This window comes from Calonectris borealis, chromosome 6, assembly GCF_964195595.1.
Source record: "Calonectris borealis chromosome 6, bCalBor7.hap1.2, whole genome shotgun sequence".
Classification (NCBI taxonomy): domain Eukaryota; kingdom Metazoa; phylum Chordata; class Aves; order Procellariiformes; family Procellariidae; genus Calonectris; species Calonectris borealis.
Window position 1 is genome coordinate 483,463 of NC_134317.1, and position 26,894 is coordinate 510,356.

Genomic DNA, 26,894 nt, shown 5'->3' on the forward strand with positions numbered 1-26,894 from the left:
TAACAAGAAACTTTGCAAGTTTCACTCATTTTCAATGTAGACATGCAAAAAATAAGCATTTCTAAATTTCTGTGGATTCAAGACAAATGATAGCACACCCTGTAATTTTAAATGAACAGTTGATACTGCCTGAGTGCCACAGCTGAAGTGCCAAAGGAAAGACAGCATTCAGCATCAGAGACTTGGAATGATGTCTTCTGTATCTCAAGGTAAGTGCTTTTGATCACTCACTAAACTAAACATCTTAATTAGCCTTATCAAATGATGGATTGACTGGAAATATAGTGACACTTTAGGTCCTAAAAGTTAGAGTAGAGGACCCTATAATGCTTCCTTAAAGTCATTTGGTAAAACTACAACCTAGAAAATATGCAACACATATTGCATACGCATCAAAGGTTGTATGTCCACCTTAACCACTAATGAAACTACCTATAAGCATGATTCTTACTGTATTTACATTCCCAGGACTGCCTGAAGACCTGAAGCAAGCAAGTAAGAAACTGTACAAACCAGAAGGAAACACATCAAAGGAAACTTCTGTCTAACATGTAGGTACAGTCAAAAAAGCAAATCCAAACCAGGCTGTGAAGAAAACATGAAAAAATCCTGAAAATTTGCTGATGTTATAGACCAATGGTTCCGTTCTTTTTTTTTTTCCCCCTACTAGGGAATTAGCAGAAATGAAAAATAAGAAAAAATAAGTTCATTTCCTAAGACAATTCTGAAGTAAGGGCATTTCAAAGTTCAATCAAATAGTAAAGACAGAGGAAGAGATGCTTAATGAGACTGTTTTAAAAACAGGAGAACAAACCTAACACAGTCCATTCTCAAGTTCTGAAATTAAGGTCACAAGATATCATTACAGTCTAAAACGTAATAAAATAAAAACCAAATCTTTATATGTAATTATTTGTAATATAGAGAATAGAAACTCTACAGCTAGATTAAAGAAGATTTATAATACACTACGTAAGAACTGTAACGCCTAAAACAGTCATAGCATGGACAATTTCTAACAAAATGAGATTCCTTCTTTCTCCAACAGAGATGGATACTTCCTCTGAATGTTTAGGTGACCTGATGACTGGTTATTTTATCTAACATGGCAAGTAGTTCCAAGCTAGCTACTAATGACGGAATTAATCATCATTTCGTCTAAATTATTAGGATAAACGGACTATTAATATCTATGCCCAAAATATTCTTCCAACAGCTCTATGATGATCAACTAGATCCTTACTTAAAATTATTCATTACTTAGCTAAATTCTGTCAAATATATTTTAGCCCTGTTTTTACTGTACACTGAAGCTCTGCAAAGAAAATTAAGTATATCTTTTCTTTCTTACTTTTAAATCTAATATAGCCCTTTAATTGATCTGTTTTCAAATTTCAGTAAGTGTAATGTTAGTGTAAATAAATAAATAAATAAATAGTTTACATTACTGTGATTCCTTCCCTCTTCCTGCCCCGAAAGCACATACTGATTCTAAAGGTAATTTTTTATGGAGCTTATAATGTGCCACGAAAGTTTGGTGACATCATATATTGCAATATATGCAAGCAATTTCAAATATACCTTTTGGAAACTCTGAAATATTTGATACGTCATACGAACAAAATGAAACCAGTTCCTGTAAGGATAATTACAGCCAGATCAGCTCACTGTGAACAGTGTTGTCAGGATAAACTTGCTGGTGCATGCCGTGGAACGCCCCGAGCGTGGGGGCGGCGCGCAGTTTGGAAGTGTCTCGCAAGTTACTGCTCCTCAAGTGGAACAAAAGCTACACAGCTTAACACGACCACATGCTGGCTTTCAAGCAAAACTACTTGCTCTGTTTACACTTTTTACAAGCATTCTCCCATTTTAAGAGAAAAAAATGTGTGACCATGAAATGCAATACATGCTCATCTCACAGAAAGTTTACAGTGTTCAATCACAGAGTGCAATATATTATTTAATCACTTTGGAATATTTTCTACTACTACAGAAAGTACATATTGTATTTCAGTTGGCATGGGGAAAAGAAAATTATCTGCTACGTAAAGCAGAGAAAATAAACCATCCTAGTAGCTATGAAATACACTTAAAAGGTAGGCACATTATTTACTCAAACTGTAAGTACTTGAAGTGTGAAATTTTTTTTATTATTTACTGTACTGCCAAACGGGCTTGCATTCTGATGAACTCGTGTGCCATTTATGTACTTCTCTTTTGTTAAAGTGCTTGTGACAAGCTGCTATTATAAGTGCAGTATTTTACAATTAAATTAATAACTATGAGCCTTTTGGTTCCCAACACGACTCAGTTTTCACAAGTTACACACAATAGATAACTCACAAAAAGAATTAGTCGACTGAGAGAGTCATACAGCCAACTCCCACCTGAGAGGTTAGGCAATGTGCTTTATAAAGTGAGTCTGACTACTGACCCCTGATATACATTGGTATCTCCCTGCATCAGCACATACTCCAACACACTTGGCAGCATAGAACTGAATCCAAGTGAATCAGTAACACTACAGATGGAAAGTTAGCTGCAATGCTGTATGGGAGGCTGAACAGCCCAGTGGCTTCTTCACAGAAACCTCTGCATGTTATAGCATGAAACCGAAGTAAGAAAATATAACTGAAACCTCACATTGTTTCTCCCAGTCTATCATCTCCCATCTTGTAGTGTGTAACATGGGTAAAAATAATTAATACTTACATGTAACACTGATCATGTACCATTTCAGGCTCTTAAGAGGTTTGAAAGTGTATGGGATGCCACGAAAGATCTTAGAACTGCTGAGCACAACACCCATTTATGAAAATAATTATGAGAAGAAATAATTTTAACAGGCAAGCAACCTACAGGTACACAAAAATAAAGCCGTATTGGAGTCCAGGGCTGCAGCTGATCTAGTGCTTCCTTCTCCAACCATTACACTACAATTGCTTAGGATCTGCAGATCTGGTCTTGTTCTCATCTTTCACACTCTTAAGAGAGAAAAGCAGCCACCTACTCCTGTGTGTTGCTTGCACTTACAATATAGTTGTAATACAGATGAGCAACAGACTAACACACCTAAACTACAAGTACCTTCTGTTTGTTTTGCTTTGTTCATGTGTACAGAGGATTACACGCATTTCTTAAGGACTAGCCGTAACAGAATGAACCATGCTTCTGAAATGAGAGTCCTTCACAGGCGCGCTGAAGTAGGTGACAGTCTGATCACCCGTGCCTACCTCCAGATGGATTTATCCAGGTGTACATCTGCACAGCCTGCACTCCATACTGTGCTAGTGTTTGGGCTCACGGCCATGAAGACCAGCCGAGAAGCTACATGGGCTAGCTGCAGAGAAGTTTAAGCTGGTTTAAGGTACTGATGTCACATTTCCCCATTCCCTCACCAGCTGTTACCACGACTTCCCTTGGGATGGCACTTGTGCAACTGGGTGATGAGCTGGCTCAGAGGGATGACTTGACTGACACCCAGAACAGCTTGAAGCCCAAGCTGCAACCACCCAAGACAGACGTATGCTGCCACAAAAGTACCTGTGACTTCATGTCGGCATCTGTTTTGCAAAGCAGCACCACCTCCAGACCAATGCTGGCTTGCAGGAATCCAGTGTAGAAGTAGGTAAAACAGAGGCATTGCTATGACCATTGAGGTCAACAAAAACTTCAGTTGGACCTCTGAAATGAAATGCTCCAAACATTTTAACCACATTAAAGGAGATTAAAGTACTCTCTTTGAAACATGCATTCTTGATTTCCTCAGGGACAGAAAACTTGAACAAAGGATAAAAATAAAAAGGCGTACGCATCTTACGGTTTAGTTTTGCTTGCTTTTTTAGTTTTTGTCATGGTTTTGTTTTGTTTTTTTTTTTTTTTTTTTTTTAATATAAGACTATTGGACAATTCTTGTATCTGGCTAGGGGAAACATCACCTTGCCCTCTAAATGCTTAACTTCTCTGTGTTTCTGGGAGCAGGCTGTTAGCTGTCCATGGCCAACCTCTCAACACAACATTCAGTTTCCAAGCCTTTTCTCCATGCCCTCTTCATGTTTATTTAATTTCTCATCAGCCTTAGCAAAACATTTACATCACCTAGTTTGGGGAAACACATGTACCTTTTTATGGCTATAAATTTTGCTGCTATACTTGTGTCTACCGTGATACTGCTCTAAGGGATTGTTTTACCTTGATTCTTTCAACAACTCTTCTAACTACACTGGAAGCAACTGGTTGTGAAGAAATGAAAGCATCTAATTCAAATACAGATTTTTTTTTTCCCAGCTTCTCGCACATCTTTTAAAAGGAATATCCACAAAGAATAAGTCAAAAAATTAACCAAGGACACACACATCTCAGAACATACTGTCCAAATCAAGTTTTGATCCTGTGTCCCTCAGTAAAAAAGTGATGTAGCATAGCAGTCTCATCTATACAGGACCAGACTCAGCTGGGATAAGAAAATTTAGAAAAACAAAAACAGTGGTGAGAATACAGAAGTGTCTGTAACAACTAAGAATATAATTAGGCTTCAATTTTAAACGTGTAAAATATTTTATTAATAACTATGGAAAATTCACGGCCCAGAAAATAAGAGCTTGAAGAGTTTATCTAGATTCACAAATGTACTCATACCAAAACATACCACAAACCAACTTATGTGCTAGTATTTTCTCCCCCTAAACTTTCATAATTTTTTTTCACACAAATAAACATCATTTAGCCATGAGGAAGCAACCAAAAGAAGAAATGACTCCACGATGCTATAAATTATGTTTTCCATCTTGGTAAATGATAGTATTTGATAGAAGAATAGGATCTAACTTATTGTGTAGATACTGGTAATTGTACATTATTTCAAAAAATACACAATATTATTTGTGGGATAAGCTCAACTCTCGTGTTCTTTGTATGTGAAATTCTCTGGACCTGGGATGTAGAAAAACCTTTTACTTTGTATTACTCAGGCAAATTCATTGAAAATGAACATTCAAGACTGAATGAAAGGTAGCTGGAGGCATTAAATAACTGAGGCTTTTTACTTATTCTTCCATAGGAATTTAACTTTTTTAGCTTTCAAAACAAAGTCTGTGCAACCGCTGGAGAAATATGTGGATCTAAAGGGAAGATAGGCAAGCATGAAGGGTATAGAATAGTTATCTTGTCCAAGGAATATTTCTGAATATTTCAAAGTTTCTTAAACAAAAGTTCTCATGTTAGTAACAATACTGTCAAATGTCAACTCAGGTCAAGTAGTTTGATGTATAAAACCCAGCTGTGTTAGCGGGTACATTGCATTTTTAAAATTTTTTTAAATAATCACCTCCTGTTTCTTGAGTTTTTGTAGGAAAAACTTTCCATTTAACTTGCAGAAATATTTATTATGGCCACAGGATGAAACATTTCAGAATGATACCCACTACAAACAGTATTTAAAGCAAGAAATTATGCCGTAACCCGAAATGCAGGTATAAATGTTTCATAAGAGAACACACTGTTATCAAGGCTTTTAGAATCAAAAGTTACCAATCATTTAATATGCTTGAGATGAATGAGTGCCCAAACACATTTAGAGTTAAAAAGTTTGATAAGGAATGAAGAAAAAAAAAAATCAGGATACTACTTAAAGCTGAAATATTAACAAAATGCTTTGCTATAGTTATTGTCATTGTATGTAAAACGTATTAGGTATGTTTCACACTATTTAAATATGCTAACAATACACTTATAGCAAAATGTTCCCTGAAAACAAATGTAACGACAGAAAGTATTTCAGAAAAGCTGGATGAAACTAGATAGTTAATTCAGGAAAAAAAATATAATTGGATTACTGCATTTAACTGGCACTGTTACTTTGATACAAATACGTATAAGTCTACTGTATTTCTCTTGGCTGAATCTTAAAAACAAACTTCAACATATCTAAAGAGAAATTAAAGCTTTACATACACTCTATTGAAAATGTAATCAATGATTAGAGAGGCCTCTTTAAACTGTCCCATAACTCTTTACAGCAAATCTGCATTTTTTTTTTAATACTTCAGATCTTAATGGAAGATGAACAGCTATCAGTGAAAATATATGTATGTAGGACATAAGCACCACTAAAAAGCCCTTTAATTTATGGGACATATGAAAGTAAAGTCATCAGGACTTGTACCTTGTGCTGGCGATACTTGGTGATTCTGCTCCAAGCCTACATCTTTCTAGCTGATTAGCCACAATTTGCCTTTCCACTTCCAGTTCTCTGGTAAGTCTTTGAAATTGGAGCTCCTGAAATTTTAAAATAAAAAGAAAAGCATTCTTGATGTTAAAAAATGGGTGTGGATTAATTCTGAAACAATCACTGTTTCATCACAATCATGTTTCTTGTTTTGACTCTTCCTTAGTGGAATAAACTAGTAGAAGATTAAAGTGGGAATTTAATGGTTCTTTAAATCAGTGATTCATGCAAATATTGATTTATCACCTGTTACAAAAGGAAAAATGTGTTTAAGCATTTGTGGATTTTATTCCTCCTGCGATTAAAATTTTTGTATCTCCTTATGTTGCCACAATCTAAGAAAATCGGTGCCTATGAAGTCAGTCTTCAATTTCATCTATAACAGAGGTATACTGAAAAATATTGTATCCTAACCTTTCAAATTGCAAAACTTCAAATCCTAAGCTACGCTATGTTCTGACTTTGGTATTCAAAAACTTAAAACTTATTATTTCAAACTGGCTGAGGGTAGAGATGTGCTATTTCACCTCTCCTGATTTCAGCTTTTATTATATTTCTTGGTCAAAGGTACCAAACCTCAGCCTTTGTAAAAGGCTTTTGGAACATAATGCTCAGAGGAAGACATAGGAAATACAAGCACTGCACAGAATGTTTGTGTGTTATTAAAATCTGGAAACATTTTCTATAAACATGATACTCTGAAATCTATACTATGTCATCAAGGGATATTAGTGATGTTTTCATCCACAGTTAGCTTTTGTTAATGATAAAAAAGGATTCTATCAGAGCAATTGTATTATTTTTCAAACTGATATTCTACATCCCCTGAAGTTTAAGTAAACTGTTCAATACTACTTAAAAATAGACAAACACCAATATTTAATAATCTGATGAAGCAAGTCTTGGACACAAGTCAAACACAGCATGGAAGCATTCCTTTAATTTTAAAGTACAAATTACTAAGAAGGGTTTTTTTTCCTGAATGTAAATCATGTAATTGTATTACATAGCAGTTGCACGCCTTGCCATATTACAAAAGTCACCTTCACTCATTGATTATAGTTAATGCAAACTATTCTTTCACACCTTACATTACATGGAATGAGGCTTAAATACTTCACTTTCATTAATGGTCCCTGAAAGAGCTCTACTTCTTGCAGTTTGTACACCTTTTCAGTAAGGTAAAGTGTGGTTCAGCAATGCACCCTACAGCTTCCAGCAGTCTGCAGGTACCTCTCTACTTCTCACAGCTCCAGTCCTGGAGGGCAAAAGAGACGTTAGAATAACAGTGTACTAAAAAGCTACTCTAAAACCAAGATTTACCTTGCAGAAGTAGGGATGAAGTTTTTTCTACCAACAACACAATGAGATTACCTCCAAGAACCTCCAAACAGAAGGCTAATTAGCACTGATTTCATTAGGAAGCCAGTTGAGGGCTAAGTCAAACAGCAGCTGCCGTACTGCCGAAACTATTCTATATATTAGATCACACACACACAAAAAAAAAGCTACTTCTGAAAGTCTGATTAGAGCTCCACAGAACAAACTGGCCTGTTAAAGATATGCCACACAAGCTACTGCCCCTCCCAGACGACATAAGGAATTGTAGACACTTTCAAACATTTCTCAGAGCTCACTAACCAAACTGAATAAACACACCCTAATATTCCAATATTAGCCAGCGAAACTGTTTGCCTCCAGGATGTGCAACTCACCCACTACTGCCATAGGACACAAGCATCCACACAACAAGACTGCATTTTTCTACTATTGCTCTACTAAGAATAGTTCAACAGAACAGAATACTCTGAAGTTCTGTTGAAAATAAATATGCAAACCATGGGAGCAGTGGGAGGGAGATGTGGTCCTCAACTTCCTCCTGGCCACCCCTTCCATTAGGTCGGCATTTACTGTCAAGCTTCGGCATTAGAAAAGCTTAGCACCGTCAATGCTCAGACATGAAAGAGCATTTTAGGACAAATGTCCTAAACTTGGATTTTATTAAAACCTGCTTCTAGACAGAATTCTAAAGCTAAATCCTTTTAATCCTGAGACCTGATATGTAAAGCCTCATGAACATGAGAAGCTGCAGACCACAGCAAATCTTACGGGCCTGTATATGGACTAGAAAGTATGGATGATATCAGACCGTTTGTACAACATGTAATGCACCCAGTAGCAGAGACCCAGTCGTCACCGTATGATACCAGATCTTAGCATGACTCAACTTCATGTGATACCAAAAAGGTACACATGGTACACGAATGAACCAGTCAGTTTGTTTGGACAATTTGTGTTTTGGAGAGAAAATATTAAAAAGTGTATTAAGCAAAAAAAGTCAGACAATTATAAATGAGAATTTATTTTCCAATTCTGAATATAGATAATACACCCATCTAAAAGCTGATTCACTAATCAGTCATTAACATGCTAGTGGAGAATGCCATGATTTCCAAAAAACATTCAGATGCTGAGGCTCTGTAAGTTTTGAAGCACATGTCAGCAAGACAAGCTTTTTCCCAAGTAAAACATGATGTATTATATAGCATGTAACAAACAAATTTTTAAAATAAAGTGTTGCACTGCTTGTTTGCAGAAATAATATAAATCCCTATGTTTAAAGCTGTTTCCTGTTCCTTACTTTTAAATTAATATTTAAATAGCAACATCATTGATACAAACTATGAATTTGAACACAAGACTCAAGTTGCCTATTGTTATTTACTGATCTTTTAATCAGATGAATAAAATAAAACATATGTTAGCCATTATTTGCTTCCATTCAACCAGTCTCTGTTAATTTGCCTCTTCATTACAGACAGAGGAATTAATGAAAATAACATTCCAGAAAACATACTCTTAATACATGCTATGAGTACACATTCACCTGAGCTCTCTCCTCCCTTTGCTCACGCATATTTCTGCAGGAAGACATTTTATAAGGCAAATGTTATCACTAGGCAACTTTTGCCATTTTGCATTCGAGAAGGAAAAAGTTACAGTAAATTACCAAATCCTACAAAAAGGTTGACATTGTCTAGAAAGCCTTTTTACATAAAGTGAATCAATTAAAAAGGAGCATGTAACAAAGGAAACAGGATAAAGCTCCAGTTCCAACAGTTACAATGGCAGAAATCAGATACACAAGAGGGAAAAAATCTGGGCTTGTCAACCAAGCTTGCATCTACAGAATCACAGCTTCTTAAACTAATTTGTCACACACTGCTGTTCTAAAGGTGTTTAAAAGATGAACCAGATAATTGAGATCATCAGAAAAAAATCAATAATGATTTACTTTTTACAAGCGTAAAACAATTACAGGTTTAAAAGACAAAAAAGCCCAATTGAAACTAAAAGAATGACCAATGCAAGAGAAATCTTCTCTGAAACACTACAAAAGTGTAACAGCTACAGAAAATACTATTTTTTTTCAGCACAGAAAAAGGATCAAGATAAAATTCAGAAAGAGAAAGTGGAATATATGCTATATTTTTCTCATCTCACAGTGTACTTTCTTTATACAGCATTAATAGGTATACAGTTTCCTTCCCACCCTCCCTGAAAACTCGTCAGAGTGTATTCAAATTCTTCATTTGGAAAATAAAGGTCCACCCAATTACAATAATTGCCTCAGATTTTTGAGGATTTCAGGCAATTAAAAAAAATAGGATTAGTGAGATTTCAAATCTTAGAATGGTTTGGGTTGGAAGGGACCTTCAAAGAGCATCTACTCCAACCCGCCTGCCGTGGGCAGGGACATCTTTCACTACACCAGCTTGCTCAAAGTCCCATCCAGCCTGGCCTTGAACACTTCCAGGGAGGGGGTATCCATGACTTTTCTGGGAAACCAGTTCCAGTCATTGTAAAACAACTTCTTCCTTATACCCAAGTCTAAATCTGCCCTCTTTCAGTTTAAAACTGTTGCCCCTTCTCCTGTCACTACAGGCCCTGGTAAAAAGTCTTTCACCGTCTTTCTTATAAGCCCCCTTTATATATTGAAAAGCCTAATCCGGTCTCCCTGGAGTCTTCTCTTCTCCAGGCTGAACAACCCCAACTCTGTCAGCCTTTCTTCACAGGAGTTCACCTTCACAGGTGCTCCAGCCTGCTGATCATTTTTGTGGCCCTCCTCTGGACCTGCTCTACCAGGTCCATGTCTGTCTTGTAGCGGGGACCCCAGAGCTGGATCCAGGTGGGGTCTGACAAGAGCTGAGTAGAGGGGGAGAATCACCTCCCTCAGCCTGCTGGCCACGCTTCTTTTGATGTGGCCCATAATACAACTGGCTTTCTGGGCTGAAAGTGCACATTGCTGGCTCATGTCTAATTTTTCATCCACCAGGATCCCCACGGCTGATCTCAATCCATTCATCCCCCATTGTGTACTGATCCTGGGGATTGTCCTGACGCAGGTGCAGGACCTTGCACTTGGCCTTTTTGAACTTCACGAGGCTCATGTTGGCCCACTCCTCAAGCCTGTCAAGGTCCCTCTGGATGACATCCCTTCCCTCTAGCAAAGTGAATCAACTGCATCGCTCAGCTTGGTGTCACCTGCAAACTTGCTGAGGGTGCACTCAATCCCACTGTCTATGTCACCCATGAAGACAGTAAATAGTACTGGTCCCAGTACGGACACTGCTCGTTACTGGTTTCTACTTAGACACTGAGCCATACTATAACTCTTTGGACATGGCCATCCAGCCAATTCCTTATCCATCTAACAGTACATCCAACAAACCTGTCTTTCTCCAATTTAGAACAAGAATGTTCTGGGGGACCATATCAAAGGCCTTACAGAAGTCCAGGTAGATGACATCAAGAGCTCTTCCCTTGTCTACTGATGCAGTCACTCCATCATAGAAGGCCACCAGATTAGTCAGGCACGATTTGCCCTTGGCGAAGCCATGTTGGCTGTCTCTAATCACCTCCCTGTCATCCATACCTTTCAACATGTCTTCCAGGAGAATCTGCTCCATGATCTTACTAGGCATTGAGGAGAGGCTGACTGGTCAGTAGTTCACAGGGTCCTCCTTTTTACCCTTCTTAAAAACGGCTGTGATGTTTCCCTTTTGCCAGTTACTGGGGTCTTCACCTGACTGCCACGATTTTTCAAACATGATGGATAGTGGCTTGGCAACTACATCAGCCAATTCCCTCAGGACCCTGGGATGCATCTCATAGGGTCCCGTGGACATGTGTGTTCAGGTTCCTCAGGTGGTCTCAAACCTGATCTTCACTTAGAGTGGGAGGGATGTTGTACCTGCCTTGAGGTTCAGGGACTTGAGAGATGTGGAAAGAGATAACCATTGAAAATTAAGGCAAAAAACTTTAACTTTTTAAAACTAAATTAAGTTCAGTTACTTTAACTGAAAGCAGCACGATAGGAAAAGGGAAGAACTCTTCTCTTTTTCTGCTGATAATTCATTTTCACAGAATCACAGAATCATTAAGGTTGGAAAAGACCTCTAAAGATCATCGAGTCCAACCGTCAAGCCCATCATGCCCACTAAACCATGTCCCGAAGCGCCACATCTACACATCTTTTAAATACTTCCAGGGATGGTGACTCCACCACTTCCCCAAGCAGCCTGTTCCAAGGCCTGACCGCTCTTTCAGTAAAGAAATTTTTGCTAATATCCAGTCTAAACCTCCCTTGGCACAACTTGAGGCCATTTCCTCTCATCCTGTCACTTGTTACTCGGGAAAAGAGACCAACACCCACCTGGCTACAACCTCTTTCAGGTGGTTGTAGAGTGCGATGAGGTCTCCCCTCAGCCTCCTCTTCTCCAGGCTAAACCACCCCAGTTCCCTCAGCCACTCCTCATCAGACTTGTGCTCCAGGCCCTTCACCAGCTTCGTTGCCCTCCTCTGGACACGCTCCAGCACCTCCATGTCCTTCTTGTAGTGAGGGGCCCAGAACTGAACACAGGATTCGAGGTGCGGCCTCACCAGTGCCCAGTACAGGGGCACGATCACCTCCCTACTCCTGCTGGCCACACTATTTCTGATACAGGCCAGGATGCCGTTGGCCTCCTTGGCCACCTGGGCACACTGCCGGCTCATGTTCAGTTTTCTAACTTGATATATAATCTCTTAAACATACGCAGTTTGGTCTCCACAGCAAGGGTGTAAACACTATCTAGAAAATTATACAATTTGGTTTTGACTGGCAGAATGATGCAACGGGATATACATTTACTATTGGACTGTTGTGTGGCCTGCCCAACTGAGTTCTCAATACAGACAATTTTTCTCTTAAAAAAACCAGCACTGCGATATAAAATTGGTATAGGTAGTTGCACAACAGCCAAAGTAACAAATTGCCCATTTAAGTAAAACACCCTATTTTTTCCTCACATCGCAAAAATCCAAAGCCAGTTAAAACAAAAGAACTGTACTTCTATTTTTCTTTGGGGTGGAAGAGGTGAATGCAACAAATGGACAACGTAGCAATAAATTTTACTTCATTGATTTATACTATGTTTAAAAAGCAAAACTCGCTAGTATTCTATCAGAAAACTGTGCTAGAAATAAGAGGAAAAAACCACAAAGCCATGTTTGGCCACTTCTTCTGAGGTACTTGCACTGTTGATTTTGGACCAACACCATCAGCTGTCTATTTACAATATTCCTCATAACTTTATATTTTGGTGCTGACAGAAAAAAAAAATCATCACAGTGCACTGAACGGCAAAGGTGTAAAAGGCATGCAACTAATTTGCCATTTTTAAATCATTCTGATGCTTAGGAAGGTCTAATGTACTTTTGCAAGTGCAAGCAAAGCAGCAAAAAAAATTCAGCTCTATTTTCTATTCTGAGTAATGTTCTTACGTGTGCAGCCTGTGGTTCCAATGAAGTAGCAAAGTTTACATACTTTTTGAAACAATGCGTGCTGACTTTTGTATGTCTCTTCTTAAATTTGGTATCTGCAGCTGTAGTTGATATATCTTAAATACCTGCATAAACATATAAGAGGGATAATTTTAGAGGTACCATCTTCTTTACAGCTGGAATACCTCATGTTTTAAGCCTTTTTTTCTTTTAGCTTAAATCATCATATTATTACAGAAAACTAAGTCCTAAACAATTCTAAATAAGCGCATTGATCACCTTCATAGTTTATGCTTCCTTATAATGACATTTTATACCACTCTGAACGGATACTTACCACCACCACGTTTATCTATCAGACAGTATACTATATATCGCAGGAATCAATTCGAATTTTTCTCCAACCAGCTTCTCTGAAAGCAGTGGGAGAGCATTCTCCTCGAACAGGATGCTCCCATACAATGCTGGCTGCTAGCAACACAGAGAAGCTGCTGCCCTAGGCAAAAATCACGATTAACTGATTTTTATAGTACTGGCTTGTGACAAAATGACATGACAGGAGTCAAATAAAACAATAAGTTTGTTTTCATTTGCAGAAGAATGTCTATGTGGCAAGACCATACTAAAATTACAGATGTAGATTACAGAATACGCTGCCATACTGCATCAAAAGGACCAACCAAATCTTCTGAAACAAATACACTACAACGCCTTGGCCAGAGCTACTTTTTTTCAAAATTATCCAATATACATTGAGGTGAAAAAAAGCCCTATAATATAGGGCTATTCACCTGTTTAGCAGTAACTACATAATCACCTTATAAAACTACAGTTTTTGCATTCATAACCTAAATTCCACTGCAAAACCACAGACCATATTTCTTAACACAAAGCTACAAAAAATGCCGGCTTTAAATACAATTACATTTAAGGAACAGGAAGCATATACATGGCTCAAGAAAGAAAAGAAAGAAACTTGCTTTGGAAAGGCAATCATACAGACTGCAGGCAGACAAGCTTCCATGAGTGAAAACCAAAACCCATCAAATTTTAGAGCTGTGTAATTTCCTTTTGGAAGTTGAAGTTTCTGGAGGAGGGACAAACCCTGCCTGGGGTGTCGGCATTGTAGTGCATACCCAGGTGACCACCATCAGCTCTTACTGGCAAGCTCTACATGCCAAGTGGTAATTCATCTGCAATGATGTTGAGATCTCACTGAAGAAGACACTTCAAGGTTTTCACTGCCACAAGATACAGATGAGACAAGTTATACTAACCCTGAAAACAACGTACTCTTTTCTTTAGAAAACTGAGTACCTCTGACAGGCTTGTGGCTCCCTGGTAAGTGAAAACAATTGCCAATACACTATGCTGGGCTATTAACAGCAAATATTTGAAAACAGGTAAGTAATGGGAATGCAATTTGTACGACTGACCGTGAAGACCCTCATTCTCCTGTTGCAGGCTTTGCATAATAAAAGAAGGTTTAGAGGCAATTCCTTGCTTTGTATCCGCATCCCATGCAGACAGAAAGCAACCATGTTGCAGAGATCCGATGTTCTCATTTTTGTTAATGAGGAACTTTTATCCTTCAGTAACATGGATGAGAATGAGTTTACAGACACAATGTTGAAAAATAAAAATTACTTTTTTTCTGCCCTGTTCTGATTTGAAAACCTCTGACAAAACACAGGTAACTTAAAACTTTAAACAAACGGTAGTCCAATTGGCTAACTGAAGGTTTTCTGGTGACAGCTATGCAAGAATCAGCAGCAATGGCACAAGCAGTGAAGACAACTCACGAACTATTTTTGAATGGTACACGCCTGGCTAGTCAGACCAGGATTGGGCAAGTTGGGACATCTGAGAGAGATGATGCACCTCTTGCAGCGTCTTGGCTTCTACCAGTTCTCAATGGTTGCTGTGGTAGAAGACAGGGCTAGGATGGGTTGTTATTTCAAGTTGTAGTAACACTAGGATATGCTAAGTTGCTTTGATTGCCAAATGTCACTGTCTGTGAAATATTAAGAAGGTAATTGTAAGCTGAACTTCGAAATGTTTTCCTTATCACAAAAAGGTTGCCTGTTGAACGATTCAGTCGAGCATCTTCCAGTAGTTCGAGTTGATGATCTAAGAAAGCGTAGCCTACATTTGAGAGGAATACTTTTACCTTGCATTTACTATTTCTCATTCAACTGTAACATACAGTGCAGAGGCACACAACTCCCATTGCTGATGAAAGTTCAAACAGTGCTAAAGAAAAGGCAATTACGTTTTGGACATTTTTATGATACAAATGTGCAATGAAGAAGAGGATAAACAAAATTAAGTTCATTTATACCTTCTTCACATTAACCTCCTGCACTGTTCTATGCAGAGTTCTACATGTTTCCACTTGCTGTAATTCGGAGCTAGATCAAGCAACTGACTACTTAAAAACATAATGAATACTGTATTTTTCCAACATAAATACCATACTGTAGTGACCCAATATTTAAATTCTCTACCAGAATCTATTGAGAAAAAAACCCGTACTTTTAACTAACCATATTAGATCAACCTTAACATTTTGCATAAAAATAAAGTTTACTCACGCACACAACTGCATTTGCATGCTTTCAGTATCTCAGTATCTTCCAAAATAGAAGACAAAAGATAAAAAATTGGACACAGTAAAGAGAATCACATATTACAGGATGTGAAATGACACAGCTACAATTATTGGCTCATCACACTTACTCTGCATTCAACTGCAGCAGACCATTAAAGCCCTTAATACTTTTATGTCTGCATTGTTCACCAGTCTGGTAAAACAGTTTAGTGCTGCTCTAGCTGATGAGGGATCAAAATTTAAGCAATTCATAGAAAGCTTACTCTTAGTCAATGGTAGAAAGGAAGAATGCCACTTGAGGTATTCACTGATTACATTTGAGCAGCATCCTCTTTGGAAACCATTTGTCACAACACTAGGTTGTTTTAAATTGGTGCTGAAGCTAAGTATACTGTTCTGCCAGCTGGTGATTAGAGTTCAGTTGCTGCTGAGTAGATAGGCTGGTAATCTAATCACAAAATTGCTACAAAAGGTATAAATACTCCAGCATATTTCAGGGGTATCCACAGTTCTAGGCAGACTCTTTTTCAAGGGGAGTTTCTCCTCAGAAGCCTAACAGTACATGCTAGAAAGAAAAATTAATTTCTAGACCTTCATACGAATAAAGGAGTACACAGAATTTTGATTAAGGAAATGAGTTAGTCATTTCATCTGAGACATGAGTGGCATATGTTTTGTCCTAGAATAAGAGCCTTGGGAAGTGGACTTCTCAGACTTGATTCACCAAAACTGGAAATGCTTGTAAACAGCAGAAACAGTAAACTTCAAAGTTCTGGGATTAAATAGAGAAGAATGACCTATGCAATTGAACACAATATTAAGAGAGTTGGAAAAAAAACAATTCTTCCAGTCATTCAGAAAATGTTGACAGAGATTTTTGTTTCACTCACGCAAAGCTTGGAAGTCCACTCAATAAAAAGTACCACCTTCATTTCAGAACTGATACACATTTATCCACCTAGTTGATCACTAGATGCATGCAAATCAGAATTTCAAAGTGAGACTGTTCAAGGTTTGTGCCTAATTACTGCAAGTGCATTTAGTAAGTCTTTTTTTCAGGTATCTTGTTGAAGTGACATGTCTACACAGTCGAATTACAGAGTACTTGATATCAAGCACTGAACTGGTAAAGAAATCTCTTAAACTTAATACCAAAATACTGTCATTCTAGTAAAGATGTTTTTAAACATGCAATAATAAATTCTTTGCTGTATGGAGAATGCATTCTTTCCTCCACATTCATCTGAAAAACTTCAGGTTTTGCCTTCCCCCTCTCTCCCCCCGCAAACCCTATAAAAAACATCTAAGAACTATGTAAAGAATTTTGTACTTAAACAATAAAGAAGAGAAAAAAGTAAAGTGCAGTGCACACTTTCTAAGAGTATGATATGGTTTGATATAGTTATACAAAAGGAAAAGGTTTTGCTGAAGTGTTGAACAAAAGTGAACACTTCTAGGAAAACACTGAGGAAAACCCAAGAGATTTATGAATAGTCATCGGAAAGCATATCCAATCATTCTTACTCTATTGTCACCTATTTACAAAAGAAAAGGTGAAAAGTTGTCTATCTTGAGGTGTGAAAAACAACTAGACCAAAGAACAAAGAAACTAAAAAACACCTGCACTGCTGCAAGTGCTTCTCTCTTAGCAAAGAAATTAAAAACAGCATATTCATGTTACTTTTGAAAACTGATTCGATGGGTAGTTTTTCCTGTGAGACCTTTTCTCTCAGCCCAATCACTGAAAAGGAAAACTAAGCAGGAAATTCAATTCCAAATGATCCCATTTAATCTTGCCAGTTCAGCAGCAATTCATTCCAAATTCAGCAGCATTCGGCTTACAGGTGTAAAATGGCAGTGATTCCACAAACCTATCTGGAGTAGTTGGCAACTAGCTGCCCCTACATTCTGCGCCCTCAAAGTTACTGCTATGATGCTGCCCCCACGTGATGCTGCTCCTCCCTACGAATGCCCCTTGTTTCTAACAACTTGTTATTTTACTATGAAAATAGTCAATTTACTTTTAATATGTATAAAAGACTCCCTACAGAATTCAATTATCCAAGCACTCCCCAGGATTTAGAAATATAGACACGTATATTTTAATGCTTTAGTTTTACTTAAAACTTGTTTCAGCATTTCCTAAGATACTTTTATCCATTATGGCATGGAAACTTTGTAACATTTTAGAAGTGAAATACATGTTTTCGAAAAAAAAAACCCCAAACCCCCTCCAAAAAACCTCACCTCCAAAACAAACCCACAGAAAACAACCCCCTCCCCAAATCAAAACCAAAAAAACCACAACGCGTCATCAAATCCACTAAAGGAAAAAAAGAAAAGGCCAAGATATGTTTCAGCTTCATTAGTTAGCCTTAGGATTTCCCTGCATTGAAAAAGGAATTCCTCTAGTAGAGATGCAACTTATACCAGTAAGAGTCAGTCCTTCCCTTGATTTTCATCCAGAATTATATCCGCTAGTGTATCCGCAAACAGAGTAACTTAACCTGGTAAAAGAACTATCCCCTCTACTCCAATCAAAGCCAGTGGCGGTTGTGGTGGTAGTGTCATAATTTATACTAATTAGGGATGTGTTTTCACATTAAAATAAAACTTGAACTTTGTCAGAAAAGCACAAAGCTATAGTAATCTAAATTTCTTCACAGATTACACTTCTTCTGCACATATTATTTTATAACACTGGAAGTGAATTGAAATGTTTCTTTCCTAAAATATAATCAAGGGAGATTTACACAGCTGTCTGACAATTTTGTCTCAATAAGAGACTGTTCAGAGCTCAGGGGACACATTCTAGTTTGGTAAAAAAGTTGCTTTAAACTGATTTGGGGTCATAGGAAAGAGAAACAAATGGAGAGTTTATTTAAAGTGGTTTGTAGGGTTCATAGACTAATTAGTGCAACTTTTTATAGAATTGTATCTACGCCACTATGGTAGAAAGCTTAACAAAGACATTCAATAAATTTATCCACCTATTTCAGAACTACTGTACTGATTTTAAAAGCTTCTGTTAAGTTAAATCTTGCACAATTTGACAAGTAGTAATAAAAGCTTTTCTGAATTGTGTTTCAGTGTTTCTGAAGTAATGAAGTTAAGGTGTGGCAACTCTATTTTACAAATACAGACTTACTGCAAATAAAGAGAGATTCCTGTTTAAAAGGAAGTTAGGCCATAGCAAACAGCATAGTAGTTTCTGTTCAAGCTTAATAAAGTAAATAACTGCACTGGAAAATATTCTGTTCTGGGCTTTCTGCCATACAGGAAGGGTGTTGAATATGTCAGTGTCCATAATTATTATCAACAGAAAAAATACCACAAAGCAACAGTTCAGCTCTTAATTCTTCCACATTATCATTTTCAAGAGTGAAGTACAATTTACATCTTCCTCCCTCTTATATTCATTCTAACGTGTCTACACGTTTTGAAGTTAGGCTACAGTTCTGAAATTTGTGTTTCACTAACTATTAAACACAATTTTAATTTTATTTTTTCCTTTCATCAGAACTAAGTTTCTTAATAGTCCACACATTTAATAGTCTTTTTATGAATGGAAAGGGGAAGAGGTTTTAATCTCCTTTTTAAAATGAGGAAATATTCCATTATCATTTTTTCTCCACGAACAAGAAAAAGATAAAAACATTTCTTGGGTAGGAAAGGGATGTTAACAAATGCCTTTTTACTGTATACTTATCATGTATCAACCCAATATAGACAATGCTGTCATAATTGTATGTTCAGTTTAAGCAATCGCTATTGCAGCAAAACTGCACAAAAGCAATTCTGGACAGTAATCACAGCAGTAAGATTGTTGGCTGGTGATCACCAGCAATTACAGTACTGTCATTTATTGCAATGCTGCTCAGCAACTAAGCTACCATTATGAGCATGTTCTTTGGGAACGGCAAAATAAAATGGACCAACTTAAAATCACCACAAAGGTACTTTAAGCAAATGAGTTCTAACTGACATGTGTGGTAGGCTAAGACGGCACAAGGCAAGCTACTGCCTCAGACGATGAGAGGTGACTCAAGATCACTGTAACTCCGATGACTATGATTACTGTATCTCAATAGCCTCCAGCATTAACATCCTCTGCATTGGAAGATTTAATATTAGCTTTAATATCACTAAGAAATTATTAGGCTTGCTATTGTCATCTTAAAATACTTTTGAAACTATTAATTTAGGCATGAAAATAAAGATCAAAATTTCATCATCCTGCAGAAAATTTTTATTTAAGACTGAAGGTTCTATGGGTATGAAATCTGCTGATATCAAGATCATATAATCTAATTCTCACCTTTTTTTAATATTAATACGGAACAACGTATGAGAACTAATACATCAAGTGTTTGCATTCAGAGTTAATGTCCTGAATCGAGTACTGATTTATCTTAAATAAGTTCTGAAACAGACAGCAAAGCAGATTTATTCTGAAATTCAGATGTTACAATTCATGCACTAAGCCAAGAAAGATGAACATTATTTCTAGTTCTGGCAATAAAAGCCAAACTACTACTTCTCTTTTTGTGTTTTGGTTTTTTTTTTTTTTGGGGGGGGGGTTGTTTGTTTGTTTGTTTGTTTTAAAAAACAAACAAACAAAAAAACTTTAGTTAGAATGTTTCTTTGTAAAACTGCAATTTTTTTCCTCCTTGAATGATCTTTACAAATTAAGGCTGAGCTTGATTTTAGACACAATTTTATTTTCCCTATAGAGACTATCACTAAGATACATGTCCATAAATGCGTTGCAGATTTAAAATATATTACTACCTTGGTATTGATAACTGAAACCAAACTCAAAGTTTAAAACCCATTCTTTAACAAAATACAACTAATCATTCCAAAACCTTTACGTGCAAATTTCTGTAACACTGTACACAACTTTGCAGAATGTACAAAAAGGACTGATTCTCAATGTTGCATCAATTCTACACTAGCTTTTCTTTTTTCTTTTTTAAACAATAAACCTTCATTTCAAGTCTGACTTACAGAATACCATAATGATGCTTCTGTTCAATGCAATTAAATGAACCCTTTATATTCAGATCCTAACGTTCTGACTACAAAATATACTATACCAACACTAGGCAACACGTTTTAGAAATGATGTTTTTTCCCAGCAATGCAATAAGAGACAATGGTTAACTCCACAACGCGTACTTTGTGAATTTCTGAATTGCTGAAAACAAGGCATATACCTGTTCCTTTACAGAAGCTAAAATGGTAGTGGCAGTAGTCTCTGGTTCCATGCCTGGGCCTGTGGAAGTTTCCTGTGTTGTCTGTGGCAGCCCCTCCTCCACCATTGGGGTCTGCTCAGGGGCTGGCATTTTGCCTGCAATAACAATATTTTAAAATAGTTTACATTTTGAGCCAGTGATGTTTAATAAAATTCAAATTTTCAGGATTATAAATTCTCTTATCTTTTTTCTAAAACCTTTCCAAACTTAACCAAATTAGCAGAGAACTTGCATTATTAACACCGACGTATGTTGCTATTAGTGTCCTTCACCTTCACAAATTGAAATCAGAATTACATACAGAACATGAGGGTCAGCAGAAGCAATCAGGCAGCATGATGTTTAAAGATTATTTTTAAAATACTATTTTGTGGTAGTTACTAAAAGCAGCAAAATCCAAGATGCGTGAAAAATACTAGTGTTAAATATTAAGAACACCCAGGATCAGTAAAACATTACCAGAGTTTTTAGCATAGAAGAACGACATGTAACAGCATTGCTGTTAGGAACAAACCATGGAAGAGACTAATTATGGTAACAAAAAGTTAATGGGAATAATGCTTCTGGTGTTCTTTTTGCAAGAGAGGAAATTAAGACACTAAAGTTAAACCAATTGCCCTGGGCTATGGATAGTGTGAAAAGGACAGATAGGATTAGCGTTCAAGAATCCCAAGCCTCATTATGGCGGAGGCAGCACACTAACAATTGCAGTATATATAAAAAAAGCAATTCATTTGTTTAACTATAGAAGTCACTATTAACTAATATTACAGAGATAGTTATGAAGTGTGTTTAATACTTTGAAAATAGCAAGTAGGTGGTATTGATGTAGTTTCTGCACATACACCACGCTTTAATTTCCTTCAGAAAAAAGAAAATAAAGCTCGTGAGGTCTAATATTAAAAGTAGTCAATATTTCATTTTAGATTTTCAGAACAAACTAACTCAATATTCCTAGAGGAGACAAATATGAACAGCAGCTTCCTTCCCTTCATTTCGCAAGGAGCAGCTTACACTGTGAACAGGCTCCAAGGCCGGGAACGGACCCGTAAGACTTCTCAGTCCTGACCTGTTTTAACCATGACCATCCTTTCTCCACCACCTGCCTTCTAAATGCTGAATCGGCATAAAGCTGGGCACACACTACCCTAAAAAGACACAGGACAATCTACAAGATCAGTGGCTGTGCTATAAAGCTGCGTGTTTCTGATTTGGTTGGAAGAGTAGTTGAGTTGGCCCTCAAGGGATCTCTTCTGGAATCACCCTATGGGATTGCTCACCTTCTCGGGGACTTTTTCTGCATTGGTGCCTATACACAGAGGCCGAGTGCAGGCAACGCACTATGTTGTCAGAGGACTTCTATGCTACTACAGGCAGCCTTGGGCAGAAAAGATGAGTGGAAACCAGAAGAGAGATGATGTAAGAAAAAGTACTTTCGTTCCACTTTGTGTACATGCACCGTGAGAGGGACGCCTTCTGCTCAGCCTTACGAGCCGCTTCAAGTGCGTTAGCAGGCAGTCTTTATTAACCACACTATTCTAGTCTGCTAAAAGAGCTGGTAACATGGTTCATGTGCAGTTTCACATCAGCCACCGAGGGAATCAAACAACAGCTTCAGAGAAACTAAAGTGAGATGAGTGATAAGAGGCAGCAGTGTAGTCATGGTGCAGGAGCCTGGTCACCCATCAGCTTCTACCACTGCGAACAGGAAAAGAAAAGCTGCTCCAAAAGCACGTTAGAGCAAGAGCCTCACTCGGGCTCAGTTATTTTCTGGAGAAGGGCCCCTCCTCCCCTCAGCCACTGCACAAGTCATACAGGGAGACTGTCCAGTAGCCTGAAAAGAGTCTGTATAAACAGCCCGTTCTCACCTTATGTCCATACTGCATTTATCTTCTGGAACAAAGAAAAAGAAATTGCACAAATACCATGCTGCCAGGTTTCTGGCGTCAGGATTGGAGAGGGAAACCTGAGCACACTAGTTTAGCGACACAAAGAGCAACTCCTTTTCCTTCTTCTCTCACCTCGCCTTCCGACAGGGCTGAACCACCATCACGGCAACATAAAGACTCTGCCACACTGTCCTTCTCCTAATCTACAAAGAATTAAGCCTAGAGTACGTGTTTCTTCCTCTCCCACCACCACCACAGCACCTCAAGGCCCCAGCAAGGCCCGTCCCCGCCCAGCCCAGCCCCACCTCACCCACACCCTGCTCGCTGAGGGAGGGGAGGCCCCGCCGCCGCCCTGCCCGCCGGCCCCAGCCTGGCACCGCTCCTCACCAGCGACCACCGGGCAGGGGCTCGGGCCCTGGCCGCAGGGGAGCGGGGCACCGCGGCCCCCCGGCCCCCCCACCCAGGCCGCCAAGCCCCAGGGAGCGGGAGGCGGCAGCCCCACCTAGGCCACGGCCTCCGGCCCGCCTCGCCTGGCTGGCTCCGGGTAAGGATACTCTTCGCTCAGGTGCCAGAGATTTGGCCAGAGAAACAGGGAGGAAAGGGAAGAGAGCGCGGGAAAGGAAGGCGAGGCGGCCTCTTCCTGGCCCTTCCCAGGCACCGCCGTGCGGCCGCACCTGACGGGACCGGCGGGCGGGCAGCCCCCGGCCGGGCGGGCAGCCCCCGGCCGGGCGGCTCTGCGGAGACCGGCGCCGCAGGCAGCCCAGCAGCGCGGGGGCGAGAGGCCCTCCTCCTTCGTGACTGGAGATGGGGAGAACGCAGCACTGCCACCTCCTCCAGCTACCAGAGTCCCACCTCCACCTGAGAGCCTAGAATACAGCAAGTTGATTTTTTAACTACAAAAAAAGAAAGAAAAATAAAAAAGGGTAACAACCATTTCTTCCACTGTCACTTTATCAGGCTCAGCCGATCTCAATCTGCGTTGAAACGCCAGTGGGTGTCTCTGAAGGAGACCAAGGTGGGTCTCTCGCAACTGGAACAGAACTTACTTTTGGGGAATAGATATAAAGTGACATTTCATGCTACTTGGCCTGCAAAGCACCACCAAATGAATAACCAGCCATGTCTGGCTTTTTTTGAAACATTTTTATTCATTTCAAGCTTGCAAATAGAAAGGCTGCTACGCTGAGATTTTTATAAGTCAACTGTAAGCCTGGCATCTACCTAAAGCTTCAAGGACCCTTGTTTCTACAAGAACGAGTTAAAGGGCATTCAAGAAACAGAATAAAAAACTATGCTCTAATAGTTATATAATAGGATTTTGAAAAGTCAAAGTGAAAAATGTAACTTTAAGGTTTTAGAAAATAAGTATGTATTCTTTTAAGGTTTTACTTGTAAAAAATCAACTCTCTCATTAAGCTGTAATAACCCAAAGAATCATAGAATACATGTTACGACTCCCTGGGTCATACCTGATTTTTTTAAATCACTTTCCAGAGTTCTTTCATGATTAGAACTCAGTGCTTCAGGTTTCTAAATGGACTGCTAAATTTGCAAGCATATCATGAAGTAACAAAACTACCCAGTCAAGCTTTTCCTTTATTTAGGAATATTTGCTAAGTAATCAAAAGGCCAAATATCAAAACCTCTCACAAGTTACACATGAGTTTCTTTCAGAAATGGGATGCTTTCTTGTCCATACATCCCAGCATGTCTTCACCTGCATGGTAACCAGGGGAGTGTCCACTGTGTTTTGGGACTTCCAGGTGAGAAACACAAAATACAGTACAATACATAAAGCCAATCTTTTAAATAAAAAAAAAGGAGCACTGAATTTTCAATTATGCAGAGTTATGCTTGTTTGTTGCTTTAAATCAATTAAATATTTAGATGTGTTGTGGTTTAACCCCGGTGGGCAGCTCAGTCCCACACCGCCGCTCACTCACTCCCCCTCAGTGGGATGGGGAAGAAAACTGAAGGGTAAAAGTGTGAAAACTCGTGGGTTGAGATAAAGGCAGTTTAATAGAGGAAGCAAAAGCTGCACGCACAGGCAAAGCAAAATAGGAGTTCATTCACTCCTTCCCATCGGCAGGCAGGTGTTCAGCCATCTCCAGGAAAGCAGGGCTCCGTCACATGTAACAGTGGCTTGAGACAACAAATGCCTTAACTCCAAACATCCTCCCCTTCCTCCTCCTTCTGACCAGCTTTTATTGCTGAGCACGATGCCATATGGTATGGGATACCCCTTTGGCCAGCTGGGGTCAGCTGTCCCAGCCGTGTCCCCTCCCAACTCCTTGTGCACCCCCAGCCTGCTCGCTGGTGGGGTGGGGTGAGGAGCAGAAAAGGCCTTGACTGAGTGTGAGCACTGCTCAGCAGGAACGAAACATCCCAGTGTTATCAGCGCTGCTTTGGTCACAAATCCCAGACATAGCACCGTAGGGAGCTACTATGAAAAAAATTAAACTCTATCCCAACCAAAATCAGTACAACATGCCATCATGGTCATACTTTTAAGTTTCCAGTTCTTTCCAAAGGTTTAACCACCGTTTATAAAAGATAAGTTATGAGATACCTTACTTAAAACACTGAAATTAGTGCAGTATTTATTCCATCATACAAAAGAGACTTCTTAATTTTCTTTTCTTTAAGACATATGGGGAAGAAAGCACAGCTTTTTTTTTTTACTTTACTTAAAAAAACCGCAAAACTTGACTTTTTGAAGCTTCTACCTATGATGTGCCACAAAAGTACTATAAAAATGCAGTGCCGATTCCTTGTAAGTTATCACTTTCAAAGTATATTGTCTAAATGAATGCTTAAAACTGGACCGACTAAAAACCTCTACAAAAATATGATATGAGCACAGATGTGAGATGATCTCAATTTGTCTCTTCCGTAATTTTATCTGTTACTCTCTTCTCACCCAACACCCTGAAATAACTCTTCAACCTATCTGTAGTAAATTTCTGTAACCAGTCAAGAAAATGTACATCTGAACTAGTTAGAAGATATGATAATTTCTGTGAACAGAAAATATACCCAATATTGAGTCTCTAATAATAACACTCAGATGAAAACCAATCAAATTAATTATTAAAGAAGATGTCGGTTTTAAATGTACATCTATCTCAGTGTTAAGAGGTGTAATTAGAGCGCTATACCCTTCCACACAGGCAGTTGTTTTCACTGCTGTTCTTTCAATTAACGCATTTCTTGGCAAAGTTACTGATTTTCTAATCTCGATTTCAAGATTAGATAACTGTTGGCTTTGATCCTACAAACACGTACATACTTAAGCTATCGCAAACGAGTACGCTCATTCACTCCGACCTCCTGCGTGGGCAGGCAGCTGCCAGGCGCATGAGCTCAGGTGATGTGGTGCAGGAAAGGAAGGAATGCAGTATGCTTTCTGAAGTCCAGCCCCATAGAGGACCCCGTCCCCACCGCCATGCCTCTGTCTAGGCATGCTGTTTGAGGAAAGGAACTCACAAAGTCAATTTAGATTCTCATATTCACCTTACAAGAACAGAAAATACCAAATGCAGGATTCATGAGAGCCTTAAAATCAGTTACGAGTAAAACTTGGGAGGAGTTAATAAGAGAACCTCTTTCTTCCTTACGCAAGACTGGGATTTACTGGCTGAAGATACTTCCTGAGTTGTGTTACTCACCCCTTTGGGTACGGGTAACTGGTTCATTATTGGAAAACATGCGACCAGACTTCATCCCTCAAAAAATTAGGTCCATAGTTATATTGCTTGCCTCTTGTGTCATGGCCAGGCACTTAGATCTCACCCAGAATGGGAGACTTTCATAGAACGGTTTGGGTTGGAAGGGACCTTTAAAGGCCATCTAGTCCAACTCCCTTGCTGTGGGCAGGGACATTTTCCACTAGATCAGGTTGCTCAGAGCCCTGTCCAACCTGACCTGGAATGTTTCCAGGGATGGGGCATCTACAACCTCTCTGGGCAACTTGTGCCAGTGTCTCGCCACCCTCATCTTAAAAAATTTCTTCCTTATATCTAGTCTAAATCTACCCTCTTTTAGTTTAAAACCATTCCCCCTTGTCCTGTCGCAACAGGCCCTGC

General features: G+C 38.9%; 1 protein-coding gene across 4 annotated transcripts in view; it reads right to left on the reverse strand.

Annotated features, from left to right (window-relative positions):
• The window catches only part of PKP4 (plakophilin 4), a 100,550-nt gene that overhangs the window by 49,303 nt on the left and 24,353 nt on the right, over window positions 1-26,894 (reverse strand). For 2 of the 4 annotated variants that reach the window (XM_075152605.1, XM_075152604.1), the window contains exons 2-3: window positions 20,882-21,015; window positions 6,164-6,276 (exon numbers count right to left, since the gene is read on the reverse strand). In XM_075152605.1, the coding sequence (XP_075008706.1) occupies window positions 6,164-6,276; window positions 20,882-21,010 (242 nt within the window). In that variant the 5' untranslated portion in view covers window positions 21,011-21,015. The remainder of the gene's footprint in view (window positions 1-6,163; window positions 6,277-20,881; window positions 21,016-26,894) is intronic. The other 2 variants (XM_075152606.1, XM_075152608.1) reach the window with 1 other exon arrangement.